The sequence below is a fragment of the Heterocephalus glaber genome, unplaced genomic scaffold (assembly GCF_053883595.1).
Source record: "Heterocephalus glaber isolate CG9 unplaced genomic scaffold, H.glaber_assembly_v1.0 deba00001452, whole genome shotgun sequence".
In the NCBI taxonomy this organism is placed as follows: Eukaryota; Metazoa; Chordata; class Mammalia; order Rodentia; family Bathyergidae; genus Heterocephalus; species Heterocephalus glaber.
Window position 1 is genome coordinate 15,972,903 of NW_028258302.1, and position 13,022 is coordinate 15,985,924.

Genomic DNA, 13,022 nt, shown 5'->3' on the forward strand with positions numbered 1-13,022 from the left:
CCCCAGTGGAAGGCCCTGGGAGGTGAGTGCTGGACCTGGCCAGGTGAGTTCTAGGGCCATCTCACCTACCTAGCTGCCTGGTTTGCTGGCTTGGGTGGGCTGGGATTGATCTGGGTCCCTGTGACCTCGGCAGAGAGGCTGAGGTCTTCAGCGCAGCTGAGCAGGGGCCAGTAGGCCTGGAGCCAGGTGGAGTAGCAGGCTGCTGAGCCAAGCTGGTACCCACAGCCATTGGGCCCCCTTGAGTGGGCTGCACCTTTCCCTGCCTCTGAGGGACCACAAGGGTCATCTCAGGCTCAGTAGCAGTGGCAGGGCCAAAGATGAGCAGGGGCTCTATGCTCCCTAGTTGCCCCATGTAGGCAAAAATTCTGAATCTTGGCACTGGAAGGCTGAAGGGACCCACCAAGCTTCGTGTTCACCCTGTGCCTCACTGCTGCAGGACCAGAAGATCCTGGCCCTGGAAGAGTTGGTAAAGACCCTCCAGCAGCACCAGGGTAAGAAACCCCCCGGGCTCAGGCACCTCCCCTGGGCCTGTGGGTTCTGGAAGCTAGGACAGTGACTCTGGGCATTGTAACTCAGGAGCATCAAGCCAACTCCTTGGTGGGATCTGGACAGCTTGGCCTGCAGAGGGGCAGTGACAGCTCCAGGATAGTGCTGCAGCCACCCAGTGCCCACCTATGTGGGACAGTCCCCTGCAACAGGGCACCTCATCCAAAACATAAGAGATGCACTCCAAGGGGATTGGTGGCCCCCTGAGAGTCAGGGTGCTGCCCAGGATGAGAGAAGGGGATGAGGGGACAACAGTTCTCAGGGACATCTTATGGCAGAGCACTTGGCAGGCTCCGGTTTGGGGCAGCTGAACTACCCCCATCTTCCTTGAAGGTGAAGAGACCATGAAGCGGCAGGAGGAGCTGGAGACCTTGTGCGTGCAGCTGCAGCGGCAGGTCGGGGAGATGGAGGTGAGCGGACCCTGGTGGTGGTGACCAGCCGGCTTTCTGAGCCTGGCTGTCTGCCCCTCAGGAACAGCGTCAGAGCCTCCTTCCCTGCACCTTTCCTCACCAAGCATCCTGCCCAGGCCCCTGCCCCATTTCCCTCTCCAGGGCTGACCTAAGTTTGAAGAGCAGGGTAGAAAACCAGGTGTGGTGTTGTATGCCTATAATCCTAGCACTTGGGAGGCTGAGGCAGGAAGACTGTGAGTTCAAGGCCAGCCTGAGCTACATAGCAAGACCTTGTCTCAAAAAAGTGAAGTGTAGTCCCAGGAGACCCCTCCTGTCAGGCTAATCACACGCTGAACATGCCCCTCCCCTGCATGATAGACCTCACAGCTCCCAGTTGGGCTCAGTTCCAAGGTCCTTGCTGTGCCTCTAGGACAGTCCCTGCCTGATGTTCTACTCTGATTTTTTTTTTTTTTGAGATGGGGTCTTGCTGTGTAGCCCAGGCTGGCCTCAAACTCATGGTGATCCTCCTGCCTCAGCCTCCCGAGTGCTGGGACTACAGGTGTGTGCCACCACGCCTGGCTTCCACTCTCATCTCAAGCCATGCTCCCTTCCAGCCCCAGGGCCTGTTATCTGGTTTTTTGACCAGTAGAGCTCTTTCCCACCACCCAACCCTGGCCCATGCTATTGTTCTCTCTGCCTGAAATGTTTTTCCCACCTTCCTCAGTCATTTTCACTCATCCTTAGTCATTTTCTCAGGGACCCTCCTGGCCTCTGACTTCCCTGTCCTCTGCTGTCTTTTTTGTACTAGTGATAGAACCCAGGGCCTTCACACTGAGCACTTCCCCATCCCCCTTTCTTTCTTCTTTCATTCATTCATTAATTTTTTGATTTTTTGAGACAGGATCTCACTATGTAGTTCAGGCTGACCTTGAACTCACTGTGTAGCTCAGGCTGGCCTCAAATTGCAGCAGTCCTCCTGCCTCAGCCTCCCGAGTGCTGGGATTACAATTGTGCACCACCAATCCCCACTATGTGCTCCATTTTCTCAGTGCCTCATCTCTCTTCCTCATGGGTTATGAATTCCACTAGGGAGGGACCACCCAGGACCTAGTGCTGGGTCATCTGCCTCTCGATGTGACCTGTCACTCACCCAATGACTTGGTGACCTCAGGTGCTTTCTTGCTCCTACTGCACACCTAGTCAAGCAGCAGGGCTGGAACTGGAGGGCACTGGATGTAAGGAAGGGTGCCACGTGCCAGCCTCAGTAGCCTGCCCCTCCGCTCGCCCTGTCCTGAGTCCCTCCTGGGATCCGGCCTCTCCCTCTACAGAGTGGGGTTCTAAAGCTTCGACCTCATTTAAGGCCACAGAAGCACCACCCCAGCTGTGGCCTAGAGCCATGTGTACTGTGGACCTGTTCATACCTGGGGCCAGGGTGACACAGCTGTCCCTGAGCTGCCTGCTGGGAATGAAGGGCCATGGGGCCTCTCTGAGCAGCTGCCCTTGGGCAAGAGCACTGTGCCCCAGAGCTGCAGAGGGAACCACTGGCTCACACATGAATCCTGTGTGTGTTTATTGCTTCGTTAATTTAACAGGCTCAAAGTATCTACCGTGTGTCAGGCATGCTGCCAGGCACTGGGTACAGAGAGTCACAGTCCCCAGTCCCCAGCAGGAGGGAAAGATAATCAAGTATATAGAGAGGACACAGAGGGTGGGGAGTAATTAAGTCGGTAACACCATAGAGACAAGTTGGGGACGGGCCACTATGGAGGGGACATCTGGCATGAGATCTGGTGCATGAGGAGAGGATGGGGGAGACGATCCAGACTGAAGAGGTGAAAGGTCCGACCTCCGGCCATGCAAAGGTGGCTGTGGTCAGTGGCCATGGCAGCCAGAGGAACATGAGAGATAGGCCAAAGGGGCCACAGCCTGGGGCTTAGCCCAGGATTCTAGTGGGATGGAATGGAACCAACTGGGAGGGTTCAGTAGAGGAGAGTAGGACAGAAGGACACTGTGCTGTGTGTGTGTGTGTGTGTATGGGGGGGTAGCGGGAGGCAGTGGAAGTGGCCCTGTGTCCAGGAGAGCAGCCCCGCAGCTCGGGCAAGGGAGCAGCAGTGACATGGACAGTTCAAGCTGCTTTAGAGGTGGCACCTGCGGACCTTGAAGCTTGTCACAGTCCTATGGCAGAGAGCAGAATGGGTCATGGATGATGCCTAGGTGAGGGGTGCTGCTTTTTGAGATGGAGGAACCAGAGGGAAGAGGTCTGGGAGGTGGATGCAGGGAGTCAGGACAGTGGGAGTTTGCTGGGACTTGAGCTCAGAGGCGGGATCTGCACTGAGTATGAATTTGGGTTCTCCGTATATATTTGGAAGTGGACAAGAACCGTAGAGGAGAGTAAAGATGGGGCTGGGCCCTGGGGACTCTCATAGGCCAATGTGGTAGAAATGGGGAACCAAGCTGGGTATAGTGACACACACCTGTGATCTCAGCTACTTGGGAGGCTGAGGCAGGGGGACCCTAAGTTCAAAGCCAACCTGGGTAATTTGGCAAAACCCTGTCTCAAAATAAAAAGTAAAAAGGCTTGGAGATGTAACTCAGTAGGAGGCTCTGGATCCAATCCTCAGCACCACCGAAAACAAAGAGGGAACCAGCAAAGGAAAGGGTGGAGGGGCAGCCCATGAGGTAGACCCAGCAGGTGTGGAAAGAGATGAAGATGGAAGTGCACCCACTGGGTCTGGCCACGGGCAGGTTGTTGGTGTCTGCACCACGTGCAGGTCAGCGAGTTGTGGAGCTGGAGCTGGTGGAGGAGAGAAGGGGAGATAAGGAAGCAGCAGCAGGAAGTGTGGACCATTTGGAAGTTTTCCTGTGGCAGAGGGGATGAGGCCCTGAGCTGCTGGCCTGGCGGTGGTCACATCCTCTTGGTCCTGTGGACCAGGGTGTCCCTTCACCTCATGTCAGATGAGACCTACATGGCTACCCACAGCCATGGTGGGCAATTTTTTTTTTTTTGGTACCGGGGATTGAACTAGGGTCCTTGCACTTGTGAGGCAGGCGGCAGAACCACTGAGCTAAATCCCCGGCCATGGTGGGCAATTTTAATGAGTTCTTCCTTGTGCCAGGCCCTGTGCTGTGTCCTCCCCACAAGCTTATGGGGCAGGGGCTGTCACCTCCATCTTATAGAAGAGGAGCTTGCGGTTCTAGGAGGTCACAGCTGGGAAGTGTCCAGGGTCCCCTGTCCCATCCCCTTTGCTGGCTCTGGGCTGAAGACTGAGCCTGGAATTTGAGCCAATGCTGCTTTTCCCTGGGAAGGGGCTGAGCTAATGGTGCCCTGGGGCTCCCCCTTCTCCCCACAGCAGTTCCTCAGTGACTATGGCCTGCAGTGGGTAGGAGAGCCCATGGACCAGGAGAACTCGGAGGACAAGACAGTCTCAGAGGATGATGCGAGGGACTGGATGACAGCCAAGAAGTTCTGGAAGCCAGGTAGAATAGAGGGAGCACCTGAGCCTTCCGAGGGCTCTCCAGTAGTGTCCTGTTGGCCTGCCGCTCTCTAGAGGCCCCTCGTTCATGCCTGGCCTCCCAGCAGCCGGGGCCCAGAGGGAACCCAGGCTTTGCTCCAGACCCAGGAAAGAGAAGGCCAAGGCCTCCGGCACTACCTGCCCACCCTGCTGGCCATTGTCTTCCCTGGTCTTGCCTCAGTCTCTGCTTGCTCACCCGTCAAAAGCTCCAGAGGGGGTAAAAAAAAGCTCCAGAGACCCAGGGATGCCAGATGTAACAAGACACACTTGCCTCACGCTCCATAGTTTACAAAATGTCACCCCTCCAAAAGCTGTTGCTTACCAAAACAATCTGTCAGTCAGGTGTGGTGGTCCAAGCCTATAATCCCAGGATTCTGGGGTCTGAGGCAGGAAGACCCCAGCCTGGGCAACTTAGCAAGACCCTGTCTCAAAAGGAAAAGGATTGGGAATGTAGCTTAGTGTGAAGGCTATGGGTTCAATCCCCAGTGCCACAAACATAAGTAAAATAAAATAGGTCTAGAGATGTTGCTCAGTGGTAGAATGCTTGACTTTTGTATTCCAGACCTTGGGTTCAATCCTCAGTGCTGAAAGGGGGATGTGGATTGGTGAATAGGGCCAGAGCAAAGAGACTGAGGAGTGGGTCATGCCTCGGTGATTGTGCACAGAGAGGAGAGGAGGATTCAGGGCTGGCCAGCAAGCATGGCTGTGGGAAGATGACTCCTCCATGTGGGACAGAGCAAGCTGGGGAGCTGTGTACCCCAAGAGGTGCCAGGGGCAGAGTTAGTCAGGGACCTTGGGGTCCCTGGTTGATGGCTATATGTGCTTTAAGAATATCCTGGGTCTAGGACCATGTGCTCCTCCCATTTGTTGGAAAGCCTCCTTCTTCCAGGCCACCGGAGACTTCCAGGCTCCTTTGGGGGTGGGGGGCAGCTCAAGTGGATGGCTGATTTCTGGTTCTGCCTTGCTGAATTATTCGTCTTCCCCCAAAAAGAGCAGCCTCCACCCTGCTTTTCTTTGTTGTCGGGGCTTTGAGCAAGGCTGGCTCTGAAGCCAAGAGCTTCCCATCTAAAACAATCTGTAGAAACCACCTCTAGTCCACCTTGGAGCTCCCCGGCTGCAGGGACTTCTGCATCCTCACCCTTCTTTTCTTTTTCTTTTGAAACAGAGTCTGGCTATGTAGCCCGAGCTGGCCTCAAACTTGAGGCAGTTCTCCTGCCTTAGCCTCCTGAGTGCTGGGATTGTGGGAGTGTGCTACAATGCTTAACTTGCTTTTCAACATAAGAAGGGCCTTGATTTAGCTCGCCTGCTAGATAAAGATGTGTTTTCCATTTCCAGCAGCTTCGTCTTTTGGGGCCTCCTGCCAGCCTCCTCCTGCCCCGAGGGCCCTCTGTTCCCAGCCCTGGCCTTTGCTGGCCTGAGGCTCTAGCTGGTTCCTGGTTCCCCTCTATTGGATACCACTCTCCATGCATTCTGGGGCAGTGGGTGATGAATGTGCATCATGTTTGCTGGAAGAAGTGATTAGAATGTGCTAGAGCCTGAGGTTCTTGCCCCGGGAAAAAAAGTCAGTGCCACTTAGGAAAGGGCACTGCAGAGAGGAAGTCTGGTCCCTCCTCAGCTTCCAGGATGCTGAGCATCATGTAGGTTGCTATGGCAGGTGCTTCAGGGTATGTGGAGACACGAAAGGGACAGTCCTGCTCTGGGAACAGCACCGTGGGCCAGTGTCAGGCTAGAGCTCCCAGTAGCCCTGAGAGAGCCACTCATCTGTCCTTCCTGTGCTCCTGTCCCCCTCCACTTCTCCCACCTCTCCTGCCAGCTGCCCTGTGCACCTCGAGCCTTCCTCCCAGGTCCCACCCTGAGTGAGCGGTACCTGCTTCAAACCTCTAGCTGGGGAGGTCAAACTGACCTTGGGGATGGCGGCCCTCTCTCCCACTCTTGGAAGCTCAGCCCAAATCTGGCCTCCTCCATCAAGTCTGTGCTGCATGCTGCCTACACTGCGCCACGCCCTGGCTGCTATGTAGCTGTGCCAGAACCTCATGGGAAGGGGACCAGGCTGGGGGCCTGGCCCCAGAGGGACCCCGAGCCTCCTCTGGGAGGGAGAATAGTGTTGATTGGCCCCTAGGGCTGCTGAGCACTTGGAATGAGAGAGTGCCCACCTGTGGGGTGCTTATGGCAGATGTGCTAATGACTGTGACCATCAATCAGCCCAGGTTACTTAGCTCTTCTTATGCCCCAGTGCACCGGGTACAGAGCTTGCTTGGCACATAGGCCAGGGCATGTGTGCCTGTGTGAGATTGGCTGTGGTGCCCAGTATGCCCAGGTCTGAACTATCAGAGCACAGTGTGGACAACCCACAGGATGAAGTGGGGACAAGGGTAGCGCAGGTGGGATCCTGCAGACCTGAGGTCAAACTCTGCTGTGGCACAGGCTGGCTTTTTCCTCTGTGGGTCTCTCAGATCCTCTTCTCTGCACTGGCTCCTCCAAGGAGCAGTGTGAAAAGTTCCCAGAGTGGGTGTGGCTTGCAGGTGTGGCTTGCAGGTGTGGCTTGCAGGTGTGTGGTAATAGCGGGTCCATTTCCTGTTGCAGGTCTTTGTAGGAGGTGGTAGGGCTGGAGGGGCAGAGCACCTGAGAGAGGCAGGAGCACCTTGGCACTACAGCAGCAGGGGTCCTCTCAGAGAACTGGCGGGGCCTCCACCCACCCGACAGTCGCAGGGTCTGGCCCTGTTCTGGGCTTCACAGTACCCACAGTGACACTCACACCACATGCTACTGTCACTGTTTGCCACCCTGTCTCCTTCACAGAGTATGAGCCTGAGGAGAGGAGGACTCTGGGTATGGGTGCTGCCGTGATTTGCAGGCCCAGCTGACCATGGGTGTTCCCAACATAATGGACTTATGAACTGACAGATGGACAGAGGGATCAGCATGTGTCTCTAAGCACTCACTGCCGACCAGGGCACAGCCCTCTAGCCTGTGTTTAAGGAGCGTCCAGTGTGGTTGAAAGCAAAGAAACAAGCACAAAGTAACAACAGCACGGGACAGGACCAAGGGTGTGGGGCCCTCGGAAACCCAGCCCCAAGGAGGAGGGGCACAGCCAAGCTTTCAGAGGAGGTGAGGGTGGGTGAGCTGGCCTGAGCCAGTGATAAGAGGTGTTAGTGACAACAGCCACCATCTGCCGGGCACTTCCAGCCTCACAGCAGCCCTGTAAGCCAAGGACTGTTATTATCCTTATTTTGCAGAAGACGAAGCTGAGGCTCAGAGAGGCCTATCTACCCAAGGTCACAGAGCCTGGCAGTGTGGGGGTCGAGGAAGCTCTCTGAGGGAGGCTGGGCCGAGGGCCTTTCTACACTGTGATAAGTAGTCATGGGCGCTCAAAGTTACATAAGGCTTGGAGATGTAACCCTCCCTAAAAAGGAACCCCCAGTGGGCGGTTGTCCTAAGGGCCAATGCTGAGCAGCAGCCTGCAGGGTCACTGAGCGCAGAGGCTGAGTCACTTGGGCCCTGTAAGCTGCATGACCCAGGGCATGACCCATGTCGAGGCCTCATGTCCTTATCTGGAGAGGGAACCGTAATGCCTACCACTGGGTGGCTGGCACAGAATCATCATTTCCAGGCAGGTTATTGCGTGGATCTTGTGACAGGACAGGGCTCCCATCCACCCATATCACAGAGGAAATGCTGCCTCACCACAGGCCTACCACCTCGCAGGCAGAGCTGGAACTTCCTGTGTGCGTCCCACTGTACCTCTCTCGTGGCGCTAGAGCTCTGCTGCACACCCTTGGTATCGGGGCTCACTGGCTTCATGACTGCATGTGATTTTCCTTCCCTCCTTTTTCTAGAAAGGTCTCTACCACTGACTATACCCCCAGCTCCCAGGACCCTTTTTGGCATCCTCCCCAGGGCTTTTGCCTGACCCCTTCCCCTGCAGACCACCCCATGTCCATTGGCTCCCTGAAGCCCTGGCCCCAGGAGGGCACTTGGGGTGATGGCAGGAGCACTGGGTTAGGAGTCAGTGTGTCTGGGTGCTACTCCTGGCTCTGCTCTGTTGACTGGACCAAGCCCCTGAGTTTTCTAGGCCTCACTTTCCCTGGCTGTAGGAAAAGTGGGACTGGCCTAACATGAATGACATTTTAAAGAAAGTTTTATCAATTTATTTTCTCTCTCTCTCTTTTTTCTCTTTTTCCTTCCTTCCTTCCTTCCTTCCTTCCTTCCTTCCTTCTTTTTCTTTCCTTTCTGGTACTGGGATTGAACCCCGGACATTCCCAATGAACTACATCTCCAGTCTTTGGCAAATTGCCCAGGCTGGGCTGGAACTTGAAATACTCCTGACTCAGCTTTCCTGAGTGGTGGAGTACAGGTATGGGCCACCATGTCCAGCTTCCTGCTAATTTCTTCTTAAAGTAGTTAATTGTTAAAGGAAAATGATGTTTTGTTTGTTTGTTTTTGGTACTGGGGATCGAACTCGGGACCTTGCGTTTTCAAGGCAGGTGGCAGAACTACTGAGCTAAATCCCCAGCCCCGGAAAATGGTGTTTTGATATCATTTGGAATCATACAAGGGGTGACTAGGACATTCTGTTATTCCTGGAATCGCAGGGACTCTGGGGGACTCCAGGAAGAAGGGGCCAGGTGTAGCCTCTCCAATAATAGCAGATTCTGGGAGAGGAGAAGTCTGGCTCAGTCTGGCATTTTGGCAGCACAAAGGCAATGGGAAACACAGCCACCTGCATCTGTACTCCCTGGTACAGCCGCTGCCGAACCACTGTGGGGAAAGGAATTGGGTTCCCAGGGCCCTGACCACATCCTGTTGCAGCCTGGCTGTCCTGGTGATCAACAGCTTCCAAGAAGGGCCGGGGATTTAGCTCAGTGGTTTCACTGCCTGGTGCGCAAGCACAAGGACCGGAGTTCTATCCCAGGTACCAAAAAAACCCCCTAAAACAAAAAACAACAGCTTCCAAGAAGGTCCATAGAGTCATTTATGCAGGGGAAGGTTACACCCTAAAGACTGCGGAACAGGCAGGCCCTGGCCTGTCCCCAGCCAGTATGTCTCCTGCCAGGCATCCTTTCTTTCTTGCTTGCTTGCTTTTTTTTTTTGCCAGGCACCCTTTCTGCTCTGACATCTGTCCCAGCAGTCCCTACCATCCCATCTGCACACCCTAAAGCTTATGCCCAGCTGTACGGGTACCAGTTTTTAGGAGACTGGAGTTTCGGCAGCTGCAGAAAGGGATTTGTTGCGCAGAAATACTTGCATTCTGCCCCACATCTGTTCTGTCCAGCAGCTGCCCCAACACCCCTAAACTGCTATCTGTCTACCTTTGACCTCCCTCTCCTGATGGTGCACATGGGTGGGAAAACCAGACTCTAACTCAAGTCCCAAGTTGTCCTCTGACCTGCCAAATGGGCTGGGGGAAGTCAATTTTCATCTCTTTCCCTGGGTCCTCATTAATAAAATCAAGATAAGTAGCCCCTGCCTCATAGCCTTGGGGTTGCCTAGGGACCATTTGTGCCAGGCAGAGCTGGTAGCAATCTAATGAGGACAGAGTGGCCCTTATACAGTCATCTTCCTGGAGCCTTCCAGCCACCCTGGGGGGAAGACACTATTGTCATTCCATTCTAGAAGAGAATGTTCTATTCTCTGGAAATCTAGAAATGACCTCCCTAAAGTCACATGGGTAGAAGTGGAGGAAGGAGCTGGGACTTGAACCCTGAAAGCACTCATCCAGAGGTGGGAGCTCTGCCCTTTGTTTTTCAGTGCCAACCTAGTGCCTGACACACATTAGGGATCAAATCTTTTTTTTTTTTTGGTACTGAGGATCGAACTCGGGTCCTTGGGCCTGCACAGAAGGCGGCGAAATCACTGAGTTAAATCCCCGGCCCTAGGGATCAAATCTTGCTTCTGGCACTTATTGCTGTGCATTGTTAGGCAAACCATTTAATTCCTTCTAAACTTCAGTTTCCCTATCTGAAAAATGGATTAGAATCCTTCCGGTATAGAGTTGTTAGGAGGGATGGATGGTATTAAATCCCTGGCACAAAGAAAGTGCTCAGTGACAGAAAGACAGCTGTTACTTTCTAGTGTTAGTTACCCTTCCTTTTCCTTCGGTGGCCACTTTAAGGACACAGGCCAGTGCTCAGCTCCAGGGAAGGCTGCAGAAGCTGCTAGGGGACATGGCAACCATGAAGCTCATGGGTGTCTATTCTCTTTGCCAGGGGATTCGTTAGTGCCTCCTGAAGTGGACTTTGACAGGCTGCTGGCCAGCCTGAAGGATCTCAGTGAGCTGGTGGTAGAGGGTGACACACAGGTGATACCAGTTCCTGGAGGGGCACGGCTCCATGCCCTTGAGCCCATCCCGCTAAAGCTCTACCGGAATGGCATCATGATGTTCGATGGGCCCTTCCGGCCCTTCCACAACCCTGCCACACAGGTAGGAGCTGGGGGTGGAGCTCTTGGGCCCCTGCTGCCCACCATTAATTGGAGATGGTGGAGCCAGCTCATGCCAGACCCAGCTTGCCCTCCAGCCTGGGTGCCCCAACCAAGTCCCAAGGCTCTGAATACTTCCAGAGTGTGAGGTCCTAGGCTGGGGGCATTGCCCAGGTCCAGCTGGCATTGCCCTTCCATTCCCTGCTGCAGTGCTGCCTCCGGGACATACTGGATGGCTTCTTCCCTTCAGAACTCCAGCGACTGTACCCCAGTGGAGTCCCCTTTAAGGTGATGGGCTGCTCCTTAACCTGACCCTTCCCCAAGTGGAGTTTTGGAGATAATGGGGATAAATGGGCATCATTCCCTTCCTTGGGCATCAGCCATTCTGAAGGGAGCCACTGCCCCAGCTCAGGGGACCCCAGGGGGGTGATGAAGTCCAGGAGGAGGGTGAGCCTAAAGAGGGCTGGGAAGGGAGAGGTGGCCATGGCCACAGCACTGAAATTCCCCAGGCTGAGCAGCAGGCAGCGCCCTCTGCTGACACACTGAAGGCACACCCTTGGCCTGGAGACCACTGCCCTCCTACTCCCCAGCATGCAGGACACCTTTACAGCCTGGGGCTTCTGAGGGGTCTATGAGCAACTGCCCGGCTTCCTCCAGAGGCTCCCGAAACCATCTGGTTGGGGTGGCAGTGCTGTGAGCCACAAATGCTGAGCAGGGGGGGCAAGTGCTGGGCCTTGAGGCCATAACAGTAGCCAGTCTCTGGCCGGTGGTGTGAGACTAATGTGTTGCCATGGGGTCCATGAGGCAGAAGGTTGTAAGGGAGGTGGCTTTATGTGCACAGCAAGGGCTTGTGAGGGAGTGTATGCCACAGCTCAGAAAACAGTGAATCACAACTGGGGGTGTCTGAAGGGTCCTGCCAAAATGGGGCCTCAGAGCTGTGCCTTGATGACACAACTGAGGTGATATATGCTGTGACAGGGTCTGTGCTGCAGGGCCTTTGCCTTCTGCTGACAGATCCAAGGAGGGGCCTCTGTGGAGAGAGTCAGTACTGTGGCTTCAGCTGGCATGGGTGAGGGCGTGCTTGAAGCATGAACTTCAGCTCTCCTGTTCTCTCCCAGGGCCTCAGTTTCTTTATCTGTAAAAATGGGGATTAGGCTTGTTCTTGGGGCCTCTGGGCAGGTAGGATGGGGGTGGGAACCACAGCTGAAGGCCAGGGCTTGTTGCTGTCACCCTTCCTTCCTGACAGGTAAGCGACCTGCGCGATCAGGCCTACCCAGAGGATGGGCTGGGCCCATTCCCAGGCGAAGGCTGTGTGGTGGGCTGGCAAAGGATGCTCAAGGCCTCGGACAGGGTGCCGGAGCACCCAGGTAAGCTGGGTCCCAAGGCTGGGGTGGGTGGCCAGGAGGCTGTGCACAAAAGCTCAAGATGGCCTCCTCCAACATCCCTCACAGTCCCTGCCTGGGCCAAGGTTCCCAAATGCCCTTCCTGCAGGGATGACTGCTGAGAAATTTCTGAACAGACTCCCTAAATTTGTGATCCGACAAGGCGAGGTGATTGACATCCGGGGCCCCATCAGGGATGCCTTGCAGGTGAGGCCAGCTCTAATTCCCCAGTCCTCTTGGGGGCTTTCCCACCGACCCTGGCCCAGGGTGGCAGAGCAGTATCTTGTGTGGAGGCTGAGGTTTCTGGGCCGCAGTGAGGAGGAAATGGAAAGCTGGAGAGCTGGTGAGGGTGCTGTGGCAGCCCCAGAGGGCACCTGGGTTGGCTCTAAGTGGGGTAAAATCAGAGTCCATGCTGAGGTGTCAGCCCAGGCCCAAGCCATGTTCAATGACAGTGCAGTCCTGAGTGCCCTGCAGGCCCTCACTACCTATCCTGCTGATCTTCCCAGGTCATCACCTGAGAAAGGTGCCAAACCTCAGTTTCTCAGGATTCCTCTGCCACCTTCAGCCCCATGTTGCTAAGTCCTGCCTGTCCTGGCTCTCCCCAGAACTGCTCCCAAGCCCATCTCTTCTCTCATTCCCACCACCCACCACCTAATCTAGGCTCCAGTGTGTCTCCCAGGCAACCTCTTTGTGCCAGCCTCCCTTCTCCACTCCTGCCCCTGCCAGCCATCTTCCGACAGCCCCCTTTATTCTTGGATAAAATCCATGTCCTTATC

General features: G+C 55.1%; 1 protein-coding gene across 20 annotated transcripts in view; it reads left to right on the top strand.

Annotated features, from left to right (window-relative positions):
• The window catches only part of Ubxn11 (UBX domain protein 11), a 29,430-nt gene that overhangs the window by 8,336 nt on the left and 8,072 nt on the right, over window positions 1-13,022 (top strand). For 15 of the 20 annotated variants that reach the window (XR_015452773.1, XR_015452772.1, XM_087215522.1 and 12 more), the window contains 7 exons: window positions 437-491; window positions 880-956; window positions 4,286-4,412; window positions 10,654-10,868; window positions 11,075-11,152; window positions 12,111-12,231; window positions 12,356-12,453. Coding sequence is in view for 18 of the 20 variants with exons in the window: in XM_087215522.1 (XP_087071648.1) it covers window positions 437-491; window positions 880-956; window positions 4,286-4,412; window positions 10,654-10,868; window positions 11,075-11,152; window positions 12,111-12,231; window positions 12,356-12,453 (771 nt within the window). In the remaining 2 variants the exon portion in view is untranslated. The remainder of the gene's footprint in view (window positions 1-436; window positions 492-879; window positions 957-4,285; window positions 4,413-10,653; window positions 10,869-11,074; window positions 11,153-12,110; window positions 12,232-12,355; window positions 12,454-13,022) is intronic. The other 5 variants (XM_087215510.1, XM_087215516.1, XM_087215514.1 and 2 more) reach the window with 3 other exon arrangements.